Source organism: Cetorhinus maximus, chromosome 18, assembly GCF_964194155.1.
Source record: "Cetorhinus maximus chromosome 18, sCetMax3.hap1.1, whole genome shotgun sequence".
NCBI lineage: Eukaryota > Metazoa > Chordata > Chondrichthyes > Lamniformes > Cetorhinidae > Cetorhinus > Cetorhinus maximus.
Window position 1 is genome coordinate 35,912,556 of NC_135896.1, and position 15,550 is coordinate 35,928,105.

General features: G+C 42.3%; 1 protein-coding gene across 1 annotated transcript in view; it reads left to right on the forward strand.

The window, feature by feature from the left end:
• The window catches only part of degs2 (delta(4)-desaturase, sphingolipid 2), an 89,799-nt gene extending 75,175 nt beyond the window's left edge, over positions 1 to 14,624 (forward strand). Inside the window, exon 3 of the mRNA XM_078562389.1 lies at positions 9,224 to 14,624. Coding sequence (XP_078418515.1) covers positions 9,224 to 9,367 — 144 coding nt within the window. The 3' untranslated portion in view covers positions 9,368 to 14,624. The remainder of the gene's footprint in view (positions 1 to 9,223) is intronic.
• The last annotated feature ends 926 nt before the right edge of the window (positions 14,625 to 15,550 follow it).

A 15,550-nucleotide genomic window follows, 5' to 3' on the forward strand; every position in this document is an offset into this window, starting at 1 on the left:
AGCACCTCCTTGTTGAAACATGTCTATCTTATCTTCTATTGCAGACATCTGCTTCTTTCAAGCTGGAATTCTGGCCTTTGATTGGCCCTCCAGTTTTGAGCCTGTCCAACATCCTTAATTGGATGACGAGCCTTCCCGTTAACTGACTGCCTTAGGGAAATCCACCTAGCGAATTCAGGATCTGGAAACAGTCCTGACCTCTGTTTCCCACCCACAGAAGGAAAATCCAGTCCTTAGTATTTTAGATTAGAAGGTTTCAATAAATGTTCATAAAACTAGGATGGTAGAAAATCATCATGGCTAACTTCTTTCCTCTCCATCAAGCCAATCCTCAACCAACCTTCCAGTTTGCAGACATTTTGTCCTGTTCAAATGCCCGTCTAGAACCAGATTAGGGCTGTCCCAATTTATTTCATGTTAAAATGTAGAAGGGAGGACAATTTCAGCCCATTATTTAGGATTGAATGGAAATCAAGAGTAAATTTCCGCTACTGAGCTCCCAGTGAACACTGGATCATAACATTGCTAAGCCCCAATCTATATTTTGCCATTGATTAACATTAAACAACAGAAGATCACAGGCTAGGGTGAGTATTTTTATGAACTTGCCTACTTTTCTTCGAAATAGTGGCATGGGATCTTATACATTCAACTTAGAGGGAAGATGGAGTCTTGGTTTAATGTCTAATTTGAAAGATGGTGGTCTGAATTTTCACTGCCCCAGTCGGCCTCCTGTTAGCGTCCTTAACAAGGCTCTTAATGAGCCTAATTGGCTGCTGACTCATAGGAGTGGGCAGCCTTGCCAAGCCCATAACATGCTTCCCTTAAAATGGCCAGTGCCAGGAACAGTGTTGGGAAACTGACACATTGCCTGACCCCATCAGCTTCTGTTCTTGACCTTGGTGGGACCCAAAAATTCTGCCTGGCACCTCTGACAGCACCATACTCCCTCAGTATTGCACTGGAGTGTCAGCCTAGATTTTGTGCTCAAGTCTCTAAATTGGGGCTTGAACCCACAACCTTCAAGAACAGATGAGAGTGTTAACAGCCAAGCCATGGCTAATACCTGAAAAACCTTCATATTTTCCAAACATTATTCATTGGAGCTGATGATTACACCAGCTATTATGGCCCAGATCTCCTGGTCTTTGGATCATCAGAGACCAATGTACGACCCAAGATGTGTGTTGAGACCCTGCAGAAGTCCTGCTGTGCTAACCTCCATGGAAACTTTTTGGGAAGTTTCAACTTCCAATAGGCAATTCCCCTCCTCGCTGAGACCCTCCACAAATGTCTTTGACTCCGAGTTAGAGTTAGCAACTTGGAACAGTCCTGTTGTACTGACCTGGATAGTTACGCAGGAATTGTAAGATTAAAACCTTGTATAACTCATGGGTAACTACAGAGCTGACCTCCCCCCCCACCCAATCACTTACACTAACCCCTCTGAATAACCCCCTCGACACCCCAACTACCACCCCCCAGATTACCCTCCTGACCCCCCGCTAGACCCCTGACTAGCCACCCCCGACATCCCCCCCACCGAGCCAAATGAACCCAACTACCCGTCCCAGCCACGCTATCCCTAAACTTCCGACCAGACCCGACAAGCCCCCACTGCCTTACCACCCCCACCCAACCTGACTTACCCCTGACCTGTCTACCCCTCCCAAACCGACCACTCTCTGCCCCCCTACCCGTTCACCCACCTGCCACTCTACCCACCTGTTACTTCACCCACCTACCACTTCAACCACCTGTGGCCTCACCCACCCTCCACCCTATCCACCTACCACCTCACCCACCTGCCACTTCACCCATCTGCCACCCTACCCATCCATCAACTCACCCACCTGCCACCTCATGCACCTACTACCTCACCCACATACTACCTCACCCATCTGCCACCTCACCCAACTGGAACCCACCCATCTACCACCTCAAACACTTGTGGCCTCACCCACCTTCCACTCTATCCACCTACTGCCCTACCCACCTGCCACCCTACCCATTTACCATCTCACCCACCTCCCCTCCCAACCACCTGCCACTCTACCCACCTACCACCTCACCCACCTGTCACCCTACTATCTTCCCTAACCCTAACCCTATCCACCTACCACCCTACCCACATACTCACATACCTCACCCAACCTACCCACTTGCCTTACCCACCTACCCACCCTTCCACCCTTCGTATTCACTCATTCACCCACTCACCCATTCACTATCCTTTATCCATTCAGGTTGGGTGGAATTGTGTACTGTGGGGAGGACACAGAGAAGCCGCGAAGAAATATAGACAGGTTAACTGAGTGGGCAACAAGATGGCAGATGGAATATAATGTAAGGAATTGTAAAGTTATTCGCTTTGGTCATAAGAATGGAAAAGCAGAATATTTTTTGAAAAGTGGGAAACTTGTAAGTGTTGATGTTCAAAGAGACTTAGATGTGCTTGTACAAGGAATGCAGAATGTTAGGATGCAGGTGCAGCAAGCAATTAGGAAGGCAAATGGCATGTTGGCCTTTATTGCAAGGGGATTGGAGTACAAGAATAAAGAAGTCTTGCTGCAATTACACAGGGTTTTGGTGAGACCACATCTGCGATTACATGTGCAGTTTTGGTCTCCACATTTAAGAAATGATATACTGGTATTGGAGGCGGTACAGAGAAGGTTTACTAGATTGGTCCCTGGGTTGAGGGGGTTGTCCTATGAAGAGAGGCTGAGTAAATTGGGCTTATATTCTCTAGAGTTTAGAAGAATGAGAGGCTATCTCATTGAAATCTACAAGATTCTGTAGGGGCTTGATAGGGTAGATGCTAAAAGATTGTTTCCACTGGTCAGGAAATCTATGGGGGCACAGTCTCAGGGTAAGGGGCCGATCATTTAGAACTGAAATGAGAAGAAATTACTTCATTCAAAGGGTTATGGATCTTTGGCATTCTCTACTCCAAAGGTTGTGGATGCTCCATTGTTGAATACAAGATTTTTGGTCTCTCAGAGAATCAAAGGATATGGGGTGTGGGCAGGAAAGTAGAGTTGAAGCCCAAGATCAGCCATGATCATACTGAATGGCAGAGCAAGCTTGATGGGCCATATGGTCTACTCTTGCTCGTATTTTTTGTTTTCTTGTATTCACCCATTCACTAACATTCAAAGAATGGACATTTAAACTTATCATACAACAGCTAGTGCGGTAAAAAGTGGGTGTGCTCTGTCTTCCCTCTGACTCTATGGGCAAAATGTTTAACTCCACGGGCAGGCACGTGCCTGACCTGTTTGAGCGTAAAATGACGCGCGTTGATGTCGGGCGAGCGTCCCAACGTCAACGCGCAGTTGCGCGATATTTCAGTCGGCGGGCACTTGCTGGAGTCGGCAGCGCTTGGCGGGCAGGCGAAAAGGTCAAGTGGCCTTTGCACTTTTTAGCAAACCTCATCCACGGGCGGGATGAAGTTTCCTAAAGCAAATAAAAATTTTGAAGCTTAATTAATAACATGTCCCTGCTCATGTGACAGAGTCACATGAGGGAACATGTTTTATAACATTTTTAATTTCTTTATTTTTTTTAAACTCTTCATTTCCCTGAGGCAGCTCGGCTTCCTGACCACCCCCGCCCATCCCCTCCGAGCCCTCTGACAAGGGCAAGATTCTGCCCCACATTACTGATGAAGCCGGGCTCAGAAAACCTGGCAAGGAATGTGGAGCAGAGCCGAGGCAGAGCAAAGTTTGAGCAGAGCAGCAATCCGACGATGATTGCCGCTCCTCAGGAAGATCACACAGAATCACATAATCACAGAATCACAGTGCAGAAGAGGCCTTTCGGCTTATTGAGTCTGCACCGACATGTGAGAAACACCTGACCTACCTACCTACCTAATCCCATTTACCAGCACATGGCCTTGAAAGATCCAGGCCTATATTTTGCAAAGCTGTCTTCCCCTGTTGGCTGCTGTTAGAGCTCATCTCAAGGGCTTTTCCTCCTCAAATTGTACTATTGGCAACGCTTTAACGATGTATGGGGAATATGGAATATACCCATCACTGTGGTAGGGGGTTCTCTCATACTTTGGATAAATATATTTTCCAATAATCAATAACCTGACCTACCCATCCCACAGGTCTTGCTGAATGTTAAATCCTCTAGGATTGGGAGAATATTAGTTACCTGCTGGAGCCTAGGTCAAAACAAAGTGATTTGTAGTGGTGCTTGCTTTGTTTGGAGAAGGAGTGACATGCCATGTGTCACCACCAGTTCAGATGAAGTTATAACACTTTCATACAATGTGGAATTGATCAGATGATGCCCAGCTTCCGACTGTGTTCAAACATAGTTTTTATTTGCAGAATGTATTATGGTAGATAGTCACCCATTTAAGATATGCAAAACTGTACAACAGCTTTTATCTGTTGAGTACATGGGAATTGGGCACACTCACTAGTTTAATGAGGAAGGAAGCCGCAAAGGAGAAAATGAACACTTTGCTTAAACATCACTTCTAGTTTGCGCACTATCCTTCAATGTTTTTCTCAGCTGTGTCTGGCCCGTCTTGTACCTCTGTTACTTGAATATCTGGTGTCAATGTATGGAGTCAAATAGAAAAACAAATTCCACACCTCAGTACATTTCTCCCATTCACTAAAAAAAAGAAGCAGAGTTACCAGGCAGCTAATTTGCATTAGCTGAAAGTGCGTTGAATTAATTTACATTTCGCTGCTGCTTTTTTTTACAGAAAGTTCATGCTCTCCTTGGTAATATTGCAATTATGAGGCTAGTCATTGGCGCTAATTTTTTTTTTGAAAAATATACTTTATTCATAAAATATCTGAAAGAACATTACAATACATTTCTAAATAGCCAATGCAAAAAGTGCAATCATATTCAACTTTTACACATAGATCACAAGGTGTTTCAATACAATCGATGAACATTACAGACATTTCAACATGGTCATTACAGACAGGCAGATAGTGCAAAGTTGTTCAAGTTATCTACATAGATTATGTTGCACTCTGAGGTACTTCAATACAATTATGATACATTTAGTTTTCACTGCATACATTCCTTCTGAGTCATGTAGCCCGAGGGATCTATACAATTCGGAGCCCCTCAGTGCACTATTACAGAAAGACCTTAGACAGCGACCTTTCCTCATTGCGCCTTTGCGGTGGCTGCCCCAGGTTTTAGTATGTCCCTCAGTACGTAGTCATGGGCCTTCGAATGTGCCAATCTGCAACACTCGGTCAGGGACAACTCTTTGCACTGGAAGACCAACAAGTTTCGGGCAGACCAAAGAGCGTCTTTCACTGAGTTCGTGATCCTTCAGCTACAGCTAATGTATTTTTCAAGATTGCCTACTCTCGGTCAAGTGCTGCCTAGATGTCACTCTTGCCTCTCCTCTTGAGTTCCACTCTTTTGTCCATGTTTCGACCAAGGCTGTAGCAAGCTCAGTGGCCCTATTGGAATCCAAACTGAGCATCAGTGAGCAGGTTATTGCTGTGTAAGTGCTGCCTTACAGCAATGTTGACAACACCTTCCATAACTTTGCTGATGATCGAGAAGAGGTTGATGGGGTGTAACTGCTGGCTTTTTGTGGACAGGACATACATGGACAATATGTAGACTACTGTGCCTAGTAATGACCCCTTCATATAGGCTGCAACTCAAACATGAATCCTTCCTCCCAGAAAAATGATTAATCTTCATTTAGGCCACAATCCTAAATTACACTAGTTGGTCAAAATTTTGCCCTCGGTTGGCGTGCGGGCCCCACCGGCTCGGCGGCATGCGGACAGCTGACCCCCGCCGCTGAAACGGGGCCTGCTGCCATTTTGAGTGGGCGGGCCAATTAAGGCCCGCCCAGCGGCCTGCCCGACATTCTATGCGCTTCCTGTGCAGGGGGTGGAGGGAATCCCCAGCTGTCAAAGTGCGCTCTTTCACGCATGCACACAAAAGAGCGCACTGCTCCCTGAGACAAATGCTGTCTCAGGGAGATTAGTGACAGTCTAAAAAACTTAAAAAATAGAGAAATAAAAATATTATTAACATGTCCCCCTCATGTGACAATGTCACACGAGATGGGACATGTTAATAAATATAACATTACATTTATTAAAGTTTTTAAAAAGGAACATGAAACCTCATCCCGCCAGTGGATGAGGTTTCATGTATTATCAGAAGACGGCTGGGGCTCCTGGCCTGCCCGCCAGCCTTAAGGTTGGACGGCCAGGTCCTTTAATTACTTTAAGTATCCTGTCAATGGCCTCAATTTCACTGTCCACCTGCCTTCCTGAAAATTTAAAGGGACTGGGATGACGTCGGGGGTTCCTCCTGATGTCATCCCGCGTCATTTTCCAGTCAGCGAGTGGGCCCCGCCCCCAAATCGCCAATGGGAAAATTCTGGCCGTTGTTTTAATAAAGTGCAGCCTGTATGCAATTAAAATAGCATCCACCTGTTTTTCTGCTCAGTTACACATGAAATCACAGGTAATATTTTAGCTTTAGTAGTTTGCTTTCTATTTCTTGGTATTAGGTGGTAAAAGGAGGGTTTTTTGTTTCCTTGTTAACAGTGCTAGGTTGCCTTTGATGTCTCCCCAAACTGTAGCCAACCTCTCACAGCATAAGTTGAGAATGCCCTGCTTGTTGTTTTCTTCATATCTCCTTTTTAATCACTGCTCCTGTGAAATGAAGCTCCAACTTGGTTAGGCAAGATGTGTGACTGAAGAACAATTTATAGAGTGAAAAATAGTGAGTAAAAGGTGGAATCAGTAACTGCACGATTGGAAAATTCACTTTAGTGACATGTTCCTCATTGCTTTACTACCAGTAAACTATGGTGAGATTTTCCACACCCGCCCGCAGCTGCGATCTTCCAGTCCTGCCACAAGTCAATGGGCTTATGGCTGGGACGTTGCCTCGCCCACGGTGGGTCCCGCCCGTGACAGGGCTGGAAAATCCTGGCCCTAGTCATTGATTTTACCAATTGACACAATGACTATGTTGCGTGCCAACCGGCAGAATCAGCAGGCGCTGGACAGAGCTAAGCAATCCCACAACCAACTGATCAGACCAAAGTTCTGCAGTCCTGCTGCCTTATGTGATAAATGGTAAGCAATTAAACAACCAACAGGAAGAGGAAACTCTACAATCCCCATCCTCAATGAATGGGGAGCCCAGCACATCAGAGCAAAAGACAAGTCTGAAGTATTCGTGGCCATCTTCAGCCAGAATTACTGAGTGGATGATCCACCTCAGTCTCCTCCGGAGGTCCTCAGCATCACAGTCAGATGCCAGTCTTCAGCCAATTCAATTCACTCCCCGTGATATTAAGAAATGGTTGAAGGCACTGGATGCTGCAAAGGCTATGGGCCCTGACAACATCCCGGCAATAGTACCGAAGACTTGTGCTCCAGAACTATCTGTGACCCTAGCCAAGCTGTTCCGGTACAGTTACAACACTGGCAACTACTTGACAATGTGGAAAATTGCCCATGTATGTCCTGTCCACAAAGAGCTGGCAGTTACCATCCCCATCAGCCTCTTCTCGATCATCAACAAATTGATGGAAGGTGTCGTCAACATTGCTGTAAAGCAGCACTTACACTGCAATAACCTGCTCACTGATGCTCAGTTTGGATTCCAGTAGGGCCACCAAGCTCCTGACCTTGCTACAGCCTTGGCCGAAACATGGACAAAAGAGTGGAATTCAAGAGGCGAGGCAAGAGTGATTGCCCTTGACACCAAGGCAGCTTTTGACTGAGTGTGGCATCAAGGAACCCAGGCAAAATTGAAGTCTCTGCTGGTTGGAGTCATACTTTACACAAAAAAGATGGTTGTTGCTGTTGGAGGTCAATCATCTCAGGAAATCGCTGCAGGAGCCCTTTCAGCAGAATGTCCTAAGCCCAAACATCCTCAGCTGCTTCATCAATGACCTTCCCTCTATCATAAGGTCAGAAGTGGGGATGTTTGCTGCTGATTGCACAATGTTCAGCACCATTCGCGACTCTTCAGATACTAAAAATCCTTGTCCATATGCAGCAAGACCTAGGCAAAATTCAGGTTTGGGCTAAGTGGCAAGTAACATTCACGCCACACAACTGCCAGGCAATGACCATCTCCAACAAGGGAGAATCTAACCATCATTCAATGGCATTACCATAGCTGAATCCTCCACTATCAACACCTTGGGGATTACCATTGACCAGAAACTGAACTGGACTAGCCATATCAATACTGTGGCTACAGGAGCAGGTCAGAAACTGGGAACTCTGAGGCAAGTAACTCACCTCCTGACTCCCCAAAGCCTGTCCATTATCTACAAGGCACAAGTCAGGAGTTCGATGAAATACTTTCCACTTACCTGGACTAGTGTGACTCCAACAACACTCAAGAAGCTTGACACCATCCAGAACAAAGCAGTTCACTTGGTTAGCACATCATCCACCAATTTAAACATTCTCTCATCCCTCCACCACTGACAAACAGTGGCAGCAGTGTGTACCATCTACAAGATGCACTGCAGCAACTCATCAAGGCTCCTTCAACAGCACCTTCCAGACATACGTCCTTTACCACCTAGAAGGACAAGGACAGCAACCACATGGGAACACCACTACTTGCAAGTTCCCTCCAAGCCGCACTCCATCTTGACTTGGAACTGCATGGCTGTCCCTTCACTGTCACTGGATCAAAATCCTGGAACTCCCTTCCTAACAGCACTGTGGGAGTGGTTCACGAAGGCAGCCCATCACCACCTTCTAAGGGCAATTAGGGTTGGGCAACTGCCAGCAAAGCCCACATCCCATGGAAGAATTTTTTAAAAAACTTGCAAAAGAAACATCTAATTTCTACATTTTTCAAATTTTGATGCTCAATTTTTTTCAGTCAGCTGCTTGTGTTCAAAGACCAAGCACCTATTTTGAAAATTAGCAGAAGGTATTCGGTATTGAATGGCCATTGATTACGAACCGCTAAAGGGGAAGATTTATTTTCTTCACTATGTCTAACAAAGTCATAAACCCTTTGTTAAGACAGTTTTAGAAATTTGTTACAGAGAGAAAATTTTCCATCCAAATTGTGACATGAATCAATAAATAATTTAGATTATTTATCTATTTAAAATGACTCTAATCAAACACCAACAACATACACCAATGTTAACTTTGACTAAGTTTCCAGCCTGAAATTTGCAAACCTCATCAATGATCCTGTTTCTTTCCTTTAGGTGAAGCAGATCGCTCCTGAGTACTACGACAACCTGCCCCAGCACTCTTCCTGGGTGCGGGTGCTCTGGGACTTTGTTTTTGATGACGGCATTGGTCCTTACTCCAGGATTAAGAGGGAATGCAAGCTGGTGAAAGACGACTGAGAGAAAGAGAAATCCTGTGGTTCCTAGAAATCAGAAATAAAACTGAAAATTCTGGAAAAAACACACAAGGTTCCTCAACATCTGTAAAGAGAAAAGGCAAATCAACAATGTGATTCAAAACAAAAACAAAAATACCTGGAAAAACTCAGCAAGTCTGGCAGCATCTGCGGAGAGGAGCACAGTTAACGTTTCGAGTTTTTCCAGGTATTTTTGTTTTGATTTTGGATTTCCAGATTCCACAGTTTTTTGCTTTTATCAATGTGATTCAAAATGTTTATCAGAACTGGCAGACCCTGTGCATTCCCTGCACTTTCTGTTTATATATGCAAGACAACCGATCTGTACCCTCAATGCCGAGAAAAATGAGTCCACATTAATTAAGATCAATAAAATTAATTAATCATTTTTTTAAACATTGTTCTAAATTAATTCTGATTCTATCGTTGATGTTTTAGTTAACTAGGAACATATTTAGATTTTTAACAGAACGTCCATTTTTATATTGGGCTGAATTTATGACTTCACACTGACGCTCATGTATAAATTGAGTATCAAGAGGAACGGACTCTGAAATGAATCAGAGTGAGACTCCCTCCTCTTGGGGGTCTCACTATGGTGAAAGTCAGGCCCCAGCTTCAGTGAGGCAGCATTTACACTGCAGCATTGGTTTGAAGCAAAACTACTCGGTAACAACAATGTAGCTATCGTGCGAACACTCCATTAGATTGTGCGCAGGTCCAGGAAAATGGCAAGTGTTTATGGGAAGCCAGTTTCTTAAGTTTTCAGTTCATGCAAAGACACAAACATATGCTAACGTTGTTGAAATAAAGCTGACCAATTGTCAAGAGATATTTTATTGCTGTGACATTTAAAGGCTGTTTTTTTGCCCCTCATTTGAAAACTCTAAGTCTGAACAAACATATAATATGCTCAGATCAATTTATCATATAACAAAATGCGTACAATCCAGTGCGAGGAACCCAGCAACATCTAGAACAGTAAAAACCTACACAGTGCTGTAAGAGTCAACCTCTAGGGTTTGCAGTCAGAAATCAGCAATTTCCCATATCAACGGCTCTGTGCGTCCTGCTGGAAAATCATTTGACTGTAGTCAAAAATGGCTTGCATGTGTATTAGAAAAATATGGCTATAACATAATGGTTAGTGACCCCGTTAGGCACAGTGTACTTATAGTGACTATCTCTGCCAAAGATGGTCTGATTAATTTGCCATGCTCCTCCTGCCATATGTTGTTTTTGTATTAAATAAAATCTGCCCCATTAATGAGGATCCCAATGTTACAACTGCTCTGTGTGCTGTGACTAGGTCATTAGCTTTCAATTGTTGCACACATCAGTACCTACTAACTGAATCTCATTTATCCCATGTCCACTCCCATGCAAAACAGATGCTTTTGTCTCTGCTCCAACCCAGATTTTCTGTTGAGCTTCTGTGGAGGTTGTGATGCAGCTGTTCTTCATAGGCCCCATATAACCAAACAGAAAAGAGAAACCCGATAGATAACTGAAACATCAACGCATAAAGACTTATCACAAAGTACATGATCAGAATCAGTTAAAGCCTCATGCCTTTTTGCCCTCATAACCAATAAGAACCACCCTGATAACTCTGTCAGTGTACCATCCTGTATTTGTACAAACTGGTTTGATCAAATCAATTTTCAATGAAGCAACTGGTTTATTTCACCAACTAATAAAGTATGGGTGCAGATTATATAATGACATTTGCTTAGTATAAGCATTTGAATATACCTGCATGCACATAAATATGAAGTTTGCAGATCAAAATAATTAAACTGACTCATTTGTGTCTTTAGTATTAAGTTACATTTCATTCACTGTTGAGACAATTCAATTAGCAGCTGAAGCATTGACAGATGTAATCTAATTGACAGTGCTTCAAACACCAACTTGTTTTGGTACACTTTGTTTCTTTCCATTACTGAATGCATTACAACAGTGATTGCACTTCAGAAGTACTTAATTGACTGTAAGGCACTTTGGAATGTCCTGAGGTTGTGAAAAGCACTATATTAATGTAAATATTTATTTTCTTTAACTACCTTAATTTCATGTTTAATTCATAGAGTCTGTGAATAATGCCTATTGCCTTAAATAATGTGCAAAAAATATAATTCATGAGTATGGTGTCCCTTATGCTCCAACTATGTCAAATCTAAGGTCTAAATTACATGTGATTTATCATTTTATTTCATACATAATCATTTAGTTGTTACTGCACTGAAGAGGGTGAAGGAAAAGTGGAAAAATCTGTTTCATAAGTAATGAGATTGATTGCAAGGTATCAACGCTAGAAGGATTATTTGCAAATTACTGCTCCAGGGCCAAGCAAAAGGAATCAGCTAGGATTTTTCAAGATTGTCTTGTTAATATTTTATTTTACTATTAGGCCTGCCTGCCTGCAGCCTGCCAGAAGACTGTTTAGGTCGTATAGCCATGGTATAGCCATACCAGGTTGGTCTAGGGTTTAAATCCCAGGCTTGACTGATGCCTTAATTAGGTTTTTGCCAGTATTCAGGTAAACGGCTGTGCAGACATATAACATGCAGCCCTTCTCTCAAAAGAAGAAAATATGTCCTGTTGGGAATGCCTCCTGTCGGGTGATATGGGAGACATCAATGACAGCCATGAAATCTGTGACCTAAACTATCCTGAACACATGGGGGTGAGGAAGCACCAAGGTTAGAATGTAAACACCCTCTCCTACTGCAATATAGTAATAATTAATTGCATTAATTCTTTCTTAATTATATTTTAATGCAATCATTAAATCAGTTAAATCTAACATGTTAACTATTTCTAAAATAGCTAGGAGAAGGGATTAATAAAATGTATTAATTAGTCTACCAATAAAGATGCACTGAGGAAATTAATTCCCTAGGTGTAAATTCTGACTAATCATGTAATAGAGAATAATGCCCCTCAGATATAAAGTCATTTGAATATTGTTTGTTGAAGTTCCTATGAGGTATTCATTTATTACAATATTATGTTTGACAAATCTGTTAGAGGTTTTTGCGATTGTAAGTAGCCAGGTAGATAAAGGGGTGTAGTGCATTGGATTTTCAAAAACCATTTGATATGGTGCCACATAAGAGGTTATTACACAAAATTAGGACTCATGAAATTGGCATGGATTGAGGATTGGTTAATGGACAAATGAGTGTTGGAATAAATGGGAATTTTGGGTTGGCAAGTTGTAAATAATGGAGTACCATAAGGATCAATGCTTGGATCTCAGCTATTTACAATCTATATCATTGACATAGATGAGGGAACCAAATGTAATATGTCCATGTTTGCTGACGATACAAAGTTAAGTGGGAAGTATAGTGTGAGGAGAAAGCAAAGAGGCTGTAAAAGGATTTAAGCAGGTTAAGTGATTGAGCAAGAATGTGGTAGATAGAATATAATGTGGAGAAATGTGAAGATATCTACTTTGGTAGGAAAAGTAGTAGAGTATTTTTTATATGGTGAGAGACTTGCGTGTCCTTGTATATGAATTATAGTAGGCTGACATGCGGGTACAACAAGCAATTAGGAAAACAAATGCATGTTAGCCTTTATTTCAAAGGGCTTAGAGCAGATGAGTAAAGGAGTTTTGCTGCAATTATATAAGCTCCTCGACTGGAAGACTGTGTACAGTTTTGGTCTCCTAACAAAAGGAAGGATATACTTGCTTTAGAGGGAGTGGAACAAAGGTTCACTAGATTAATTTCTGGGGTGAGAGGATCGTCCACTGAGGAGAGATTGAGTAGAATGGGCCCATATTCTCTGAAATTTAGGAGAATGAGAAGTGATCTCATTGAAACATATAAAACTTTTAAGAGGCTTGACAGGGTAGATGTTGGGAGAGGTTTACTCTGGCTGGGGAGTCCAGAAAATGGGACCACCAGCCTCAGAATAAGAGGTCAACCATTTAGAACTGAGAGGAGCAGAAATTTCTTCATTCAAAGAACTGTGAATCTTTGGAATTCTCTACCCAGAGGGATGTGGATACTCTGAAATAAAAACAAAAAATGCTGGAAAAACTCAGCAGGCTTGGCAGCATCGGTGGAGAGAGAAACTGAGTTGACGTTTTGGGTCCATATGACATCTTCAGAGCTGTGGGTTCTTGTCAGTCACTGAGTATATTCTGTATAGAGATCGATAGACTTTTGGATGTTAAGGGAATGGGGATCAGGCAGGAAGGCAGAGTTAAGGTACAAATTCAGACATGATTTTATTGAATGGCAGAGCAGGTGCAAAGGGCCATATTGCCTACTCCAGCTCCCATCTCTTATGTGGAGCAGATTAAGTCCAGGCGATTTTAAAGGGGCCAAGAGGTGCAGTGAGGAAGCAGTGAGTCTTGTTTCAAATATTATCCAAATTGGTGGAGTGAAAGAGCCTCTTTCTCAGTCGAGTGCATCAAGACAGTTTCAATTCAGCTCCTAGCCCAAAATTGTCTATAAATTACCACAATTTGATGATGATCTGGCAATCTCTGTCAGGAAAGGCCCCAATCTGAGTATAGGAAATACAAAAATTGGTAATTGATACAATAGAAAGTGCTTTCCTGAGGTTAGCAGTTAAAGTGGATTATTGAAGCACAACAAAGATAGCTTCACTCTGCATCTGGAACTGGGAATACTTCATTGAGGATGGAAAAATATGCTCCATTGCAAAGTCTGTCAGCTAGAATGAGTACATAAATTTAGCACATTAGAAACATTTCACACATCAATAATAGGTAAAACAGTTCTTTTTAAAATTCAGTAATTTAAAAATAGCACCAGCACCAATATTAGAGGAAATATTGGATATATAAGAATGCCTACATCCAAAATAATCTCATCTGAGACTTCAGTTCACAATGGACTAGCTGAGCTTTGATTTAAATAGTCCCCACACTACCTCAACTTCTCAATCAGATTATCTTCTTCCAATCTCTCTCACTGATCCATTTCTACACTTGGAATATTGTGCGCAATTCTGGTCGCCACATTACCAGAAGGATATGGAGGCATTGGAGAGGGTGCAGAGGAGGTTTAACAGGATGCTGCCTGGTCTGGAGGTTATTAGCTATGAGGAGAGGTTGGAGAAACTCGGATTGTTCTCACTAGAGCGACGGAGATTGAAGGGCTACTCGATAGAAGTTTACAAAATTATGAGTGGCATGGACAGAGTAGATAGTCAGAAGCTTTTTCCCAGGGTGGAAGAGTCAATTACTAGGGGACATAGATTTAAGGTGAGAGGAGAAAACTATAGAGGAGAGGGCAAGTTTTTTACGCAGAGGGTAGTGAGGGTCTGGAATTTGCTGCCAGAGGAGGTGGTGGAAGCAGGTACGATAGTGGTATTTAAGAGGCAGCTTGACAAATACATGAATAGGATGGGAATAGAAGGACATGGACCCCGGAAGTGCAAAATGTTTTAGTTGACGGGCAATATGATTGGCTGAAGCTTGGAGGGCCGAAGGGCTGTTCCTGTGCTGTACTTTTCTTTTTTCTTTTTTTTATAACAAAAATCTCCATCTAAGTGAAAGAATAATTTATATAATCTTGTTGCTTTTTTACTATAAAGCCTAAAACTAAACCCAGAATTTTAGTTTTAGTCAATTAGCAAAGCAACAAAGAGTTTTGACTTAGATGTGGTAATCACTGGTTGCCAATAAATATATATATATATATATAATATATATAAAAACAGTGAAAAATATTGTGAAGGTAAATGTATTCTCTAGGTGACTATTTTTCAGGGATTAAACTGGAAGATCCTAATCTAGCCTGTTTGAAATCAACATGTACCATTGTTTATTTGTCTGTTTATTCAGAGAATGAAAATATTCTTTTTATCCAACGGCTTTGTCCAAACAGATGTGCGCAAGGTTGAGGCTATTCCTTCATGTAGTTAGGTTGAGTTTTGCGACTCTCAGCCAGATCATTAAGTGGAGCATTTTGTACTAGGGAAATCAAATGTGCCCTGTTGGCCAGTCTTGGAGCAGTAAGGTTGTGAATGGGCCATTCTGCTTTTCTCGCTGAAGCAGATTATGAGGAAATTCCTTCTTGGAGAGGGTTTTTCCAAAGATTTCTGTTGACTAAATACATATTTTCAGATCCATGTAAGCATTACCACTATAAACTATTCTGTTAAATTTTTTTTTTGT